This window comes from Microtus ochrogaster (assembly GCF_000317375.1).
Source record: "Microtus ochrogaster isolate Prairie Vole_2 chromosome 6 unlocalized genomic scaffold, MicOch1.0 chr6_random_2, whole genome shotgun sequence".
Taxonomy (NCBI): Eukaryota; Metazoa; Chordata; class Mammalia; order Rodentia; family Cricetidae; genus Microtus; species Microtus ochrogaster.
This window is the reverse complement of record NW_004949095.1, coordinates 2,622,069-2,637,832: the sequence shown is the minus strand read 5'-3', so window position 1 is coordinate 2,637,832 and position 15,764 is coordinate 2,622,069. Positions and strand designations below refer to the sequence as shown.

At 45.0% G+C, this 15,764-nt stretch overlaps 1 protein-coding gene across 1 annotated transcript in view; it reads left to right on the top strand.

Annotated features, from left to right (window-relative positions):
- Positions 1–15,764, top strand: part of Rgsl1 (regulator of G protein signaling like 1) — a 70,544-nt gene that overhangs the window by 51,574 nt on the left and 3,206 nt on the right. The window contains exons 15-20 of the mRNA XM_013352502.2: positions 3,307–3,481; positions 6,668–6,806; positions 7,030–7,154; positions 10,452–10,561; positions 12,229–12,324; positions 14,957–15,029. Of these exons, the coding sequence (XP_013207956.1) occupies positions 3,307–3,481; positions 6,668–6,806; positions 7,030–7,154; positions 10,452–10,561; positions 12,229–12,324; positions 14,957–15,029 (718 nt within the window). The remainder of the gene's footprint in view (positions 1–3,306; positions 3,482–6,667; positions 6,807–7,029; positions 7,155–10,451; positions 10,562–12,228; positions 12,325–14,956; positions 15,030–15,764) is intronic.

The window sequence follows — 15,764 nt, the reverse complement described above, 5'->3', positions numbered from 1 at the left end:
CCATCATGGTCACCCCCTGTCCTCATGGTCACCCACTGTCATCAAGGTCAGCCCATATGAGAATTCAAGCTCTTTGTCAGGCCTGCATGAGCTGCAGTGAGCAAGAACTCCAGAACCTGAGTGGCCAGCCCTGCCCAGGCCTGCCTGGACAATGGTGCTTCTCAAAGAGCCAGCAAGTGTGGGAAATAACGAAGGTGTTTAGAAAGCTCAGATTTTAAATATATAATATTTTTACTAATTCTCTGGGAATTTTATACATGTGTATAATATATTTTGAGCATTAACCTCTTGCTAATGCCTCTCAGATTCACTTCCCTCCTCCCCACCCAACTTACAACCCACTGAGTCCAATTTGTCTGCTCATATTTTTGTGCTACCATCCACTGTAGCGTGGCCATTCTTACCAGAGAGGACTCACCTTTTGTGAGTTCCTTATGCTGTTTTATGTGGTCTTTTAAAACGTCTTTTAAGTTTTCCTGCCTGTATAATTAATGCATGCTATTAATAAAGAGGCAAAAAATCACAAGGACATGTAGGACACAAAGGAAAATCTTTAGAGATAACATTGCCAATGCTTTGAAGCCTACATTCTGATTACACACACACAAACACACACACACACACACACACACACACACACATTTATAACATACCTTTCCATTTATAACATACCTTTTTTCTTTGGTATTTTATATTGAACATCATTTTCTGTCAGTATACCTCTATCTGCCCAGCTTTTGACTGGCATAAAGTGTCCATTGTATAGATCTATTCAACTTCTTCATTCATTAATGTCCTCATTCATGACCATTGCTAAGAATGCTTTAGGGTGTGTCCTCCAGCAGGTGCTGAGATGTCAGTGGTAAATATTGCATCTACCACTTTTCCTTGAGGGAGTTAAAGAGGTGGTCATGTGCCTCCATTTCCTCCTCTGTGGAATAGGAATAACTGTCCTGACCTGATGGAGCTCTTGTGAAGCTCAGGTGAGATGATAGTTTAGGCATCTTTGAAGTAGGCTTAGCAGTACTTAGCAATAGAAGAGTTAGCCAGTCTGCTGTCATACGTAAGTATCATCAGTGACAGCAATAATGGTTGAAGATGGACCCTAGCTAGTACTGGCAATGACATTGTGTTGAGTTTTCAGGAATGAACAAATTAGGCGGGTGCAGTGTGGCGGAGCTGTGTGTGGAGGAGTATGTGCAGAACTCTAAAATAAGTAAGAGGGCGGTACAACCTAGAGACTTCAGTCAGGCTGCTTGGACTAGAGATGAGATGGGGGAGAGAACCTGAGATGACGTGGAAGAAATTGGCAGTGACAGATCGTGTCTCTGTGGATTTCTGAGCTAGTCTCACACTCGCTCCAATGCAGTGTTTCTATGGAAACACCTTAAGAACCATCGCACTAAGGTATTGTAGTGATGTGGCAAGCAGGCCTGCTTTTCATCCTGTCCAGCTCCCACATGGCTAGCTTTACACCCAAAATAACAACACACAAATTGTATTCATTTAAACACTGCCTGGCCCATTAGCTCTAGCCTCTTACTAGCTAACTCTCACATCTTGATTAACCCATTTCTATTAATGTGTATTGCCACTTGACTGTGGCTTACCGGCATGAGTCTAACCACCGTTAGTCTTGGGTAGGAGAAGCATAGCATCTACCTAACTCTGCTTTCTTCCTCCCAGAATTCTGTTCTGTCTACTCCACCCACCTAAGGGCTGGCCTATCAAAAGGCCAAGGCCATTTCTTTATTAACCAATGAAAGTAACACAATAGACAGATGACCCTCTATAACATGAGGGCCGGCTTGTTGGGGTTTCTGTCCTGCCCGGTACCCCACAGCCGGCAAGCCCCAAAGAAAATCACACAGAGGACTCCATAAGATTATAAACTGATTGGTCCATTAGTCCAGGCTACTTCTTAGCTCTTGTAGCTTATATTAACCCATTATTCTTATCTATGTTAGCCATATGGCTCAGTACCTTTTTTAGAAGGGCAGATCACATCCTGCTTCTTGGTGGTCTAGACTGGACTGGGAGGAATGAGCTTCCTCCTTCCCAGAATTCTCCTGTTCTCATTGTCCCACCTCTACTTCCTGTATGGTTGACCCGTCTATACTTCCTGCCTGGCCAGTCAGCGTTTATTTAAAACATGATTGACAGAATACAGACAATTCTCCGCACTAAGGTACTCTCCTGCTAAGACTAGAAATCTGAGTTTGAGTCTTCATATTCTCACCAGCATAGATTATGGTGTATTTTTAAAACTTGAACCTAACTCTCCTTAGAGCACTCACCTCGATGCTGTCCGCCTGTGGCACCATGGCCTGAGCTGCTTAGAGTCCCTGCCATGCTGTTGTCTGTCTCTCTACCCACTCAAGTTGGGTATCTCCTAGTACATATCTAGACCCCAAAAGTCTATCTTGTTGACCCCGGAAACCCTGCATTTAAGATCTTTCTTTCTCCACATTAGCGGTCTATTTTCTTTTCCTTTAACAAACTTTTCTTTAGTTATCATGTTTCTTGTTTTTCAAATTCCCTCCTAGATGACAAACCTTGATTCCTCCCTGACAAACCCTGAGTAGCTATATATCAGAACTGTTTGGTTTAATCTTAAGAAAAACTGCTCTGCCAACTCAAAGAACTCCAATCAAACCAGATTAGATTGAATTAAAATGCCCATGTTTAATAAATTCAGCTCTCTCGAGTGGACCAAGGCAGCATGGCGGGGGGGAGGAGCCCATGCAAACCCAAAACCATGTGCATTCCTTTTTTCAAGCATGATCCTAAATACTCTGTGGGAGGGATCAGTGCTTGGCAGGCTGGGAGTTAGAGTCCGGAAGGCTGGGAATTGGAGTCCAACTCAATATTACATTCCAGACTCTTATATATAGGTGTGTTAGAGGGCTAGAGTCTCACTTTCGAGTAAACAAGAACTACACGCCCATTTAAAAAATTGAGACTGCCTGCACAATTATTACTGTCTCTGCAGAAAGTCTTGTGAATTAGCATGGTCACAGTCATGATTGTTTCTGTTAGGCAAGTGCCATGAAAACAGCCTTCAACACTCAATCGCTCTTGCAATTCATTACTTTATTAATCATCTTTTTATATAGTGTTGTCAAACACCTGAACAGGTGATTTCTTCAACAGTCGTTCAAGTATAAGTGCCTGCACCCAGGAGTAGGGCATGACACTAACAACAGCTACAAAACAGGAGTGCACAGAGGTCACACCCAGGGTGAAGGCTTAGGACCCGAGAGCACGATCAAACCAGATTCTAATTCCTTGTTGTTTCTCTGCTAGATTTCTCTACATCACCCACGACTGCATCAGTACGTCACACCCCAACATCCCCTGGTTCCCGGAGCACAGAAGAGAATGGAGAATCCGTCCTTGTCAAACGCAGGATATTTGGCCACAGAATTATCACTATCAACTTTGCTGCTAATGATCTATATTTCTTTTCTGAAATGGAGAAGTAAGTTTCCATCTTTCTTCTCAAGGCTTTGACGTTTAAAACTTCCCAGCAGGTGCTGGGGAGATGCCTCCAAGCATGAGGACCAGTGGGGTGGGGTGAGGGGAAGCTAGGCACAGCAGGGCAGATCTGTAATTCTAGTACTGAGAAAACAGAGGCCAGAGGTTCCATGGGGCTTGCTGGTTAAGTAGCCTATAAGTAGCCTAGCCCGAGGAGTGCTCTGGATTCAGTGAGAGATTACATCAAAAACTAAGGCTGAGTAATAGAGGAAGTCATGAGACATTGATCTCTCTCTCTCTCTCTCTCTCACTCCCCCCCCCGCTCTTTCCCTTGCTCTCTCTCTCTCTAACACACACATTCACACACATGCACGCATGCACGTGCACACCCACACCCCCACACACACACCTCCCAGCAAAAGTTGGCTTGCCATATCAGAGCCACAGTGATTGACATGTGAGAAGCACAGAGATTTAGTTCTGCCAGAGAAGATGGTCCTGAAAATCTCTGGGGCATCTGTCTCTCTATCAGTTTCTACCCTCCTTTGGGTCCTAAAGATCTCTCTCTTCAATGTCCTGGAGATCCCAAGGTTTTAATGCACTTATTTATTGACAGTAAATGGATTTTTTCCTATAATTTATAAATATTAAAGAAATTATATCATGTTGATCATGTAACACCCACGGACCAAGAGTTTTTCACTTAAAACCAGACACTGTTATGCATGTGTATGTGTGCACATGCGTGCTGGTGTGCATGCACCATTAAGGAGCTATCTTTAAGTCAGATGTGCTAATCCATACTCACTTACTTGCTAATAGGCAGTCCATATATTTTCCTTGTATAACTCTAAATTATGCCCCAAAGACTGTCAACCAACCCTCATTTCAGTTTTTAAAAAGTGGAACTGGACAGACGGCTCAGGCTTTAAAGGCCAGACTTACAGCCAAAAATATGACAGTGGAACCAAAATGTAATGATCACTCCAAAACACCCCAGTATTTCTGGATTTTTGCTTGTGTGCTTGTCCAGGTCTGTATTTCGTAGGGCAGGATCTCACCCAGTTCACATCCATGCAAGGCGAGAGCTGAAGAACTGGGTTATGTCCCTCAACAAATCCTTCCACGTTTCAAATCAACTTTCTCAGTGATTTAAATTCCCTTTGCTGTAACTGAACATTGTTTTTAATTTACGAAAGCTATAATACTTGCCTTTGTTTCAGCACTTCAGAGATTCTCCACCCAGTCCTTCTCTCCCTCCCCTCCTCCCTCCCTCTCTCTTACTGCTCTGACTCGGTAGCCCAGGCTGACTTGAACACAAAACTCTCCTGTTTCCCGAGGTCGCAATGACAGGTGTACACCAGCATGCCCTGCTCTATCCTATTTTCACAGAAACAATAAACATTTTTCTTTATAGATTCTGCTCTGTCATATGAATGCGTTAAAACTTAGAGTAAAAAGGACAACCGAGAAAAAATATTTGGAAAGAAAATTAGTAAGTTCTGGAAAACATCTCCACTGGGGGAAGTGAAGAGTGAACTAAAGATAGCACTCTGGTCTATGCTCACCATGCCAGGGCTGCCAGGTAGTGCAGAATGCCCAGGATACACACGTCAGGGGAGTTCGACCCCTTGCACTCCACGGAGGGACTCGGTTCAGCTCTAAATACATTCACTGACTGTCTCTTTCTTATTGAGCCCAGGCTCTGTGGTCATAGACGTGTATCTATCAGCCCACAGATTCAGGACGCATGCCGCACGCACATAAAAGGTGGGGAAGTCTCCCGTGATGACAGGTGCTCAGTAGACTTGGGCACAGGGAGCATAGCTAAACGAAGGTGAGTCCTCAGGCATAGTGTCTCGGTCCTGGAGCTGACCTAGACCAGCCTTATCAGGGTTCCAAACTGAGTCCCCAGGGAGAGGACCAGGGAGGAAAGAGAAATAAAGGGATAGTGAGAGGAGCTAGGCTCAGGCGGACTGCAAAGGCTGACCCAAGCCAGCCAGTGTGTTAATGACACAGCCCTTCTTTATACCCCCCAAAAGGGGAAGCAAAAATCTAGTTGGTAAAGATCATTCCTTAGACAAGCAGCATCGCAGGGAGCTCAGAATATCTAGAGTTCCCCTTTAGTAAGCTGCATTCTGAGGTAGCAAACAAAACATTTCCCATCTCAGTGTCTGGAACATTTGACTACATACATACGAGGGAAATGTCAAGCAGTTCCTGGACTATGCCCTCCCACCGCAGAGGCCCTGGCCCCAGTCCACAGCTGGCATTGTCTCTCAGGACTCTGGCTAAGCTGGCGTTGTCTCTCAGGACTCTGGCTAAGTGAGGAGCAAAATGTTCACTCTCATCATTAAGGTCTCCTGGCTGTCTCCAGCCTAAGCTGGCCCCCAACATGGAGCCAAGAGACAGGCTGAACTTTGAAGGATGAGTGGGGGTGAATGAGCTAGCAAGGTTGTTAAGGGAAGCCATGGGAACTGAGGCAAGAGCAGCCAGTACACAGCCACTTCTGCAGCTGCTCCTACTGTCTCCTCCCTTCTCTCCCCCGCCCCACCTATCAGATGTTTACATTGTGATTCATAAAGGTAACAAAATTACAGTTATGAAGTAACAACAAAAGCAGTTTTATGGCTGGGGTCACCACAACAGCAGGAACTGAATTAAAGGGTCAGAGTAATAGGAAGGTTGGGAACGTCTGGTGTAGCACAATCATAGATAACTACAAAAAGCCTGAAACCAACTGTTACTCTTCTTCTGGGAAGGCTTTGGTGCCCACCCCATCACCACTGAGGTGCAGTCTAAGCCATTGCCTAAGGCGCCCCACATGAGGAGACTCCACCTGCAGCTCAGGGTTGGCCTCTAGCCAGTCCAGATGGGCAAACAGCAGGAGAGCCCTGAAGTTCTTGAATTAGTCATAGGTGAGACATTATTTCAGACTAGGAAACCATGAAATGAAGAAGGGATGGGGGTGGGGATTGTGGTGAAGAAAAGTACCATACAACGCACTTGGTCCATGACCCGACACATGGCCTGTGCTCAGGTCTTGCTAACGGAAGTATTGAGATTGAGTGAATGACACCCCAATCTGGCTCAGAAACAGTCCTGCCCTTTTCTTGCCAGAAATAGGCACCCTATCCAGCACCTGCTTTTGTCATCTCTTGTTGATTTCTTCCATATGCCTCTCTTGTAGATTTAATGACCTGGTGAGTTCAGCTCACGTGCTGCAGATCAATAGAGCATACAATGAGAATGACATCATCCTGATGCGGTCTAAACTTAACATTATTCTAAAGCTTTTCCTGATTTCTGATGTCCCTCCAAAGCTGAGGGTAAGGGGTCTCCAGCTCCACTATGACCCTTTCCCCCATAAAAACCCTAAGCCTGAATTGGTGGGTGCCTCATAAGTCCTGGGTCTACAAGATGCCCACCTAACAAATCCACAGGACTCTCTGCCTTCTGGAGAGGCAGTGTTTCAAGGGACATTAGGGGTCAAGAGAGGTTCTTTTCTTTCCTAGAGCCCCTAACGATGACATGTTCCCATCCTGTGGGTAGGTCAACATCTCTGAATCTCAGAAAGATGTCATCTTGGCTGCCATTACAGAAGGCCACCTAGACCGGACCATCTTCCATGGGGCTATCATGTCTGTCTTCCCTGTCATCATGTACTTCTGGAAAAGGTACTTAAGTTCTCTTAGCTGGTGGGTTTTCTGTCTTCCTGTGTCCCACAATTTCCAGTTCTATAAGGAGCTAAGATAGTTGCTCTCACCCCACCCTCTACACTCCATCCTGCACTGAGCTAAGGGACAAACAGAAGAGATCAATGCCAGAATGCTGGCCCCACGCCTCTCCTTTTCTTGTGCAATTTTGGATCGCGGGCATGTGATGTGCCCAGACTTTCCCACTAAGCATGAGGTAGACCACAGCTCCTAAGGGACAAAGTCTGTCCAGGCAGGAACTGTTTATAATAAAGAACCTCATGGAGGAAGCAGGCCAGGGCAGTTTACCATTCTATCCAGTTCTTATAATCACCCCAGAGGCACAGTTCCTTGGAGAAAAGTCAGATATTCAGTTTTCTGTTGCTGCTCTCCCAAAATTCAAACAAATCTATCAAGTAACTCAGAATGAAAACCTGACAAGGAGACTACGAGGGCCAAAATTCAAAACTTAAATGAACAAAAATACCTACAGACCAAACACGACCTGTGCCCCTGGTTCATAACCTGTCCTGCCCAGAACTGTGCTCAGAATCTGACCTGAGATGTCTCAGCTGACTGCCAGCTCTGGCTTCCATCAGTGGTGTTCCCAAGTGGGGTGCGACCCCAGTGATACCATAGCTGGCCAAAATTTTCCCAAAGGAAGCTGTCTTAGTTAGGGTTTCTATTGCAGTGAAGAGAACCCATGACATTGGAAACTTTTATAAAGGAAAACGTTTAACTGGGACTTGCTTACAGTTCAGAGGTCTAGTACATTATCGTCATAACAGGAAACATGACAGCATGCGGGCAGACGTGGTGTGGAAGAGGTAGCTGAGAATTCTACATCCAGATTGACAGGCCACAGGAAGAGAGGGTGACACTGGGCCTGGCTTGCGCATCTGAAACCTTAAAACCTACCCCTGTGATACACTTCCTCTTAAAAGGCCATACCTACTCCAACAAGGCCACACCTCCAATAATGCCACTCCTTATGAGTTTATGAGGGCCATTTTCTTTCAGAACATCACAGAAGCCTAATGGGAGTACTTATATCATATTGTGACCCTGGCTAACAGGGTTTCCTTAAAAGGGGGGGCTAAAAAGGGGGGGGGTTGGGGCTGGAGAGATGGCTCTGCAGTTACAAGCTCTTGTAGAAGACCTGAAATCAATTCTACATCAGGCAGCTTACAACCACCTACCACCTATATAACTCTAGTTACAGGGGACATGGCTCCCTTTACTGTCCCCTCTGAGAGTACTGTATGCATATGGTGTACATACAGACAAATAGACACACACACACACACACACACACAAATAAAAGTACATTTTTAAAATGTGCCCTTCATTAAAATAAAGGTATAGTTTTTGTGGGATCATGTCTCCTAGCAACATCAGAAGCTATACCCATAAAGAGGAACCAACGTGACTGCTCAGACATGAGCTGAACAAAGATGACACAGACACACATGCTAACGTGGCCAGGGGAGATCCTTATGGCCTCAGCCCTCCACAGAGAACCACAGGCAACTAAGAAAGTGGGAGAAACCTTCTTCCCCAGGGAAGAGAACACCAAATGGTCAGCCCTGAAAATATACACACACGTAATATTATACAGGATGGACAGGTTATAGTTAACAACATATGTGCATATACATATATGCGTGTAGTCACAGTTAATGAAAAAAGGGGCTGTGAATTTAGAAGAGAGCAAAGAGGGGCACAGGGGAGGCTTTGGAGGGAAGAAATGGCAGGGGGAAATGATGTACTTGTATTATTTCACAAAATAAATATTAAAAGCAAATAGGGACTGGAGAGATTGATCAGTGGTTAAGAGCACTGGCTGCTCCTCCAGAAGACCTGGGTTCAGTTCCCAGCACCCACATGACAGTTTACAACTGTCTGTAGCTCCAGTTCCAGAGGATTTGCTGCCATCTACTGGCCTTCATGGGTACTGCATGCACATGGTGCACAGACACACATTGTAGGCAAAACACCCCTACACATAAAATAAAAATAAAGTATCTAATAAATAAATACCGGTACAAAGTTGCTTACCAGTCACTCACTTTTATTGTCCAATCCCTAAGACAAGTTATTTTATTCAAAATTTAAAGCAGCGTAAAATCTTGGTTTAAGATTTAAGGCAACGAACCCTTTTAAATTCTACTTGTTATTCCAAATTTATTTCTACTTTTCCTATCCAGGGTTTCATAGAAATTTATCTTGAGGCTTCTTGAAGGATCAGAAACTTCTAGAAACTATGTGTGCTTCCTTGTTTAACTTAGTGCTCAGCTTCCCTGTCCCCACTATGTCCTTAGGAAGTTTAGATTTACTTTGTGGCGTTTCTGAAGTCAACTCTTCACCTGCTCGTAAACTTACTGATATTTGCAGTGGGCAAACTGTAATCACAGATGAACACTCCGTGTCACGAGAAGACAGTGGAGACGAAGCACTGGGGTCCGTGTTTCACACACGAGGAAACAGGTTCAGAGTTGCTAAGGACTAGCTGAGAATCACCTAGGAAGAGCTTAAAGCAGGATGAGAGTCTCCTGTCCCCTTCCTTCTGTAAACAGTGCATCTTTGCATGTTAGAGCAAAGCAGCTGTGATAACATGGTTGGACCCTTGGGGAGCAGGGAGATGGGAGCTGGCAAGACCCACACCCCTGCCCACCTCAAGTAAGTGCAGACCATTAAACCTAGTCTCAGCAGCTGAGGGGTCCTGGGAGGAAGGGGCCAAAGCATCAGGGAAGCAATGGTGAGTGCAGAATTCTGAGGAGCCAGTTATCTTCCAGGGAAAGGCCTGCAGAAATCAGGGAAGGGATGAATCTCTCCGGGAAAGGACGTGTGGAGACCCCACTGGGTCCCCGGATGACTTAGTAAGGGATCAGACCGAGGCTGTGTAGCCTGACACTCAGGTGAGCACAGCTGACTGCAACCTGGGCTGGGCATAGTGGCCCCTCTACAGACTGTATCCACTATGGTTCCAAAAGGAAGTCACCCGCACAGTGTGCAGGTCAGTCCTTCACTGGAGTGAGCCCTGGACAAAGAATGCCCTCGGTAGGCAGTAATCCCAGTACAGCGTTCTCTCTCTCTCTCTCTCTCTCTCTCTCTCTCTCTCTCTCTCTCTCTTTCTCTGTCTGTCTCCCTCTCTCTGTCTCCCTCTCTCTGTCTCTCTCTCTCCCTCTCCGCCCCCACAGTTTGGAAGGACTGGTTTCACTCAAGCTGCCCTTATTTGTTCCAACCATTCTGTGTGACCGGAAGTCATTCTTCCCACAGGTATTGCAACTGGAAGGCAGCACGCTCTTATGAAGAGTACATGGGGAAAAAGTTTAAGGACGGACGATCCCCTCCCAAGTCTACATACAGGTACCCGCCATGGAGTGGAGGTACGTTCACCTCAGACCTATAGCCCTATTTCTCCAGTCAGAGACATGTGAGGAGGGAAGACGTGTCTGACAGAACACAAAGGCGGTGACTAGTGCAGTGACCAGCACCTTAACTTGGCCCTCTGGGAACTATCGCATATCATATCAGTAATGAGGGGCTCCCAGGATGCTCAGCTGTTGAGCACCTGGCAATGGTGACCTCTTTGGCTCTCTTTGAAAGGCTCCCTTCCAACTGTCGCCATAGAAACCTTACTATTCAAGAAATATCTATTTTATAGAGTTAAGTGTGAAAACTAGATACGTGGTCATAAATGTCCATGTTTTCATGCATACGCAGATACACACATAGACATATAGTTTTATGAGAAGGTAGAGAAAACTAGAAATTAACATAAAAGTATTGGTAGGATTGTCTCTGGGTGCTATGATGACTAATGGGATATATTTATTATTAATATATGTTTATATAACATATATGTGTGTATAGGCGTGTGTGTATATGTGTGTGCATGTATATGTATATATACTGCATATATATATGGTAGTTTGAATGAGACTGGCCCCTATAAGCTCATATTTTTGAGTATTCATCCCCATTTGGTGAAATTGTTTGGTTGAGAAGGACTAGGAGGTGTGGCCTTGTTGGAGGAGGTGTGTCACTTACCCTTCCCAGTGTGCCTCTGCCTCAAGGCAGTGGATCAAGATGTGAGCTCTCGCCCTGTCATAGACTCTAACCCTCTGACATCATAAGCTCAATTAAACACTTTTATATTTATCACAGCAATAAAAAATAACACACACACACCGTTCCACCCCATTAGCCCTCTCACTCTCCGTATTTTGTTGGTCTTCGTGCTAGTTACATTTTTCTTTTCCACTTGTCACAAGCCAGAGTGATCAGGGAAAATAACACCTCAATTGAGAAAATGCTACTGGACAGCCTGTAGGCACGTCTGTAGGGAGTTTTCTCCACTGGTGATTGATTCCGAAAGGCCCACTACACCAGGGGCAGTGCCACCCCTGGCAGTTGGTCCCCGGGTTATAAGAAAGCAGACTGAGCTTTGTGGCCTCTGCTTCAGTGTTATCCTCCAGAGTCCTGTTGAGTTCCTGCCCTGACTCCCTTTCACAATGGACTGTAAGCTCTAAGACGAAATAGACTCTTTTCTCCCCAAGTCGCTTTTGGTCATGGAAATTTTGGTCCTCAGAAATTTAGTGTTGGAGCTAAGTCTTGTGTAAAAAGAGAAAAGGAGACCTAGGGGAGGTCTGGTCAGTACCGAGGTTAAGAGGGGAGTCTCTCATGGCAAGAACCTGCCCAGCTAATCTGGCAACTCACGAAAGGAAAAGGCCTAAGGAACCTTCTGCCTCTAAAATGCCCTGACAAGGGGAAGCTTCTGCTGGGATTCAAGGGGGGCAGCATAGAGTGAAGGGCCAGTTCATTAGACGTCATCAGAGAAAATGAGTCACATGAGCTGAGGAGTCCCTAGTTCTGCTTCCAGTTCTCAGCCCAGACCCCAGGTCAGAGACACAAAGTCTTGCCTACCAGTAATGCCCCTTTCTTGGCATTATGACCTGTGAGCATTAATCAAGAGCTTTCTCCCATAAGATTGGTTGCTTTGTTTTTTGGATGATGTTCTAGAGTTTGAATGTGTTTCCTTTTTTCTTCCCAGGCGACCACGCTGTCTTAAGGTTCACCTTGCTCAGAGGTGTTGAATGGTTTCGACCTCAGCAGACCCGGGAGGCCGTGGCAAATTCAATCCAAAACTGTGAGTTGGAGCTTTACTGATTGTGAAAGCTCCCTGGCTGACTGGAGAGCCATCCAGGGTCCATATTAGCCCATTCTCTTAGTAACTGTAAAAAGCCTAAGGCCCTCCAATGGAGATGAATTGCTCAAGGTTGTACAGCTTGGGAGCAGTAGAGATGGGTGAGGAGGACTTCTTCAGCCCCCACCGCAGGCTCTGTGCACAGCTCTCACCTGGATAGTCTCATCTCCTCCTTGGTTCATTTGCAGGCCCGTGAGGAAGGTGCATAAGCCTCTCTGTGCCCACGTCAGGCATCACACGCCATCTCTGCTAAGAGGCCACCATCTACTTTTTCCTTACACGTGGTCTACCTGATGAACAGCATCTCCATCCTGTTACTTCTCCTCCCTGGGGGCTCCCACTATGAGCTCCTCATGACCGTAGCAAGTCCCCTGGCCCTTGCCTCCCTTGTCGGGAGCACAGTGTATGCTTTTTCTTTCCCATCTTCAGCCCCTAGGAGTCGACTTCACTGCCAAGCGGCATCCCACCACCTCTGTTTCCACACAGCCTCTCCCAGAAGGCCTTCTGTTCTTTCCCAGTTGTTAACTTTTGCTTGGGGGAGAAAGTTGGGTTGCCCCTTTTCTGCTTCTCTGAGGTAGGAAATGTCGGTACAAATGTAATTCTAGTGTTCATTTTCAATCTGTTTTTACTTCAATGGGTCTATATAGCTGACATTATATCCAGATGAAAAATCTCCTAAGACAAGAAAATAAGACTCCCACAAACCAGGTCTTCAGGACACCCCTACAGCATTTGATATCACCTTCCCTTGCTGTGTCTCTTCTCTGGAAGGGGAAAGCAGATAACTTTGCATCAAAACATGTCTTACAACAAAAGTAGAATGCACCGTCTAGATATTACTAATAAATTTCAAACCCAATAGCAATGTACTGATTTAATCCATGTATGTGGCCATTATAATTCAATACCTAAAAGACATAAAACTACAATCATAGCTATTTTATGAAAATATGTATTTATATAGAATGAAGATACCTCTAAGTTTAGATCCTGATATCCATCAAATAAGAACAATTACTGGGCTAAAGAGGTAGCTCAGTGATTAAGAATGTGTACTGCTCCTGCAGAGAACCTGAGTTCAGCTCCCAGCAGTCACAACTGCTATAACCCTAGCTGCAGAGGATCTGACACCTCTCTCTCTCTGAAGGCACCTGCTCTCACATGCCATACACACACCAAGTCACACCTAATTAGGAATAATAAAATAGGGCCAGGCATGGTAGTGCATCTATATAATCCCAGAATTCAGGAGGCAAAAGCAATCAGATCTCTTGAGTTTGGGGCCAACCTGGTCTATATAGTGAGTTTTAGTTCATCCAGTGCTACATAGAGGGACACTGTCTCAAAAAGGAAAAGAGGAAGAATGAGGAGGAGGAGAAAGAGAAGAATTCTTAAAACTTTAGATAAAATATATTCCTAATTACACTCATTCATAAACATTCATTTTTTTAACTTCCAAGAATACCAGTATATTTTTTGAATAACCAAAAAGTAAGAATGTCAGGGCCTATATTCAGGTTGCAATGCTATTACAACAAGGTGCCACTTGGTATTCAGGAAAGCAAAGCATTTCCAAACCCCCATGATCTCATATAATTGCATGCTTAGTCACCAGAGAATGGAACGGTTTAAAAAGGATTAGGGGTGTATCCTTGTTGGAGGAAGTGTGTCACAAGAGGTGGGATTTGAGGTTTCAAAAGTCCATGTCAGGCCTAGTGTCTTTCTTTTTGCCACCTATGGATCAGGATGTAATGCTCTCAACTACTTGTAAACAGAGACTGCTCTTTTGTTGTCAGCCACCCAGACCCAAATAATCACATAGAAACTATATTAATTACAACACTGCTTAACCAATGACTTAGGTATATTCCTAACTAGCTCTTATATCTTAAATTAACCCATTTCTATTCATTTGTGTATTGCCACTAGGCTGTGGCTTATCAGGGCTGGCATGTTACTCCTTTGGCAGTTACATAGTGTCTACCTGACTCCACCTTCTTTCTCCCTGCATTCAGTTTAGTTTTCCCACCTACTTATATTCTGTCCTACTATAGGCCAAAGCATCTTCTTTATTAACCAATGGTAATAAAACATATTCACAGCATACAGAGGGGAATCCCACATCAGCTACTGCTCCAACTCCATGCCTGTCTGTTTTCAACCATGATAATCATGGGCTGACTCTAAAACTGTGAATAAAGCCCCAATTAAATGCTTTCTTAGATAAGCTGCCTCAAGCATGGTTTCTCCTCAGAACAATAAAACAGCAACTAAGACACAAAATGGTTAAATAATGTTTATAAAAATAATTAATTGTATTATTCCATGCTTTTAGTTTTTTCATATGACACACCTTTAGTACATAATCTGTTAAATAAAAATCTTTTCTCAAATGACAAAAAAATCTACTCTAGAAACAAGCATGAATAAGAAGCCAATATTGTATCTGACCTATTCACAGCAGTTGATCCCCATAAGAGTACAGGAGGAGCAGCAGATGGGGAGGGGGTCTTTCTCTTGGTGGAATGTAGCATGTGCCATGCATTCTGACTTTCTCCTTTGCATCTCTCTTAAGCTTCCTCTAGCATCCTCACTCAGCCAGGCCGACCTGCCATGTCTTCCTTGCAGTTGGGTCCTTCTGCCCTGAGGTAGGTGTGGGCTAGAAATCCTTGGCCAGAGATGTTCTGTCTACATGCACAATGGGTGTCAGGATCAACTCCCAGAGTGCAGTTCCACGTTCTGACACTGCCCTGCATGGAGAACCAGGTGGAGCTCAGAGTAGCTGAGGTCCCAGCAGTCGGGGAGGGTGATCTCTTGTGTGGGTCTTTGCCCACCTCCTGTTAGGCATATCATCATGTTGTGGGGATTGTCATTTCTAAAGGAAATTGCTACACACCAGCATTTGTGTAATTCCTGTTATTTTATTTTATTGGCTGGCTTCTCTCTCCCTCTCTCTCTTTCTTTCCCCCTCCCCCATACCCCCTCTGATATATGTGTACACTTTCATGTCTATATGTACAGGTGCACATGCACATTTGTGGTTGAGCACGCAGAGCCCAAAGGTCAACACTGGGTATCTTCCACAGTTACTTTCCACCATATTTTTTTGCAGCAGCATTTCTCGTTGGTGTTCACCCATTCAGCTAAACTAGCTGGCGAGTGAGTCCTAAGGATCATTCTGCTTCTGCCTCTGTAGTAATACGAGCGTCGGGGCTGCATCCCCAGCACCCCATTGCCCGCACGGCTAGCTTTGCCCGAAATAATTACACGGACACTGTATTCTTTTAATCACTGCTTGGCTCTTTAGCTCTAGCCCTTTTCTCGGCTAACTCTCGCACCTGGACTAACCCATTTCCAATCATATGTGTCGCACCCCAAGGTGC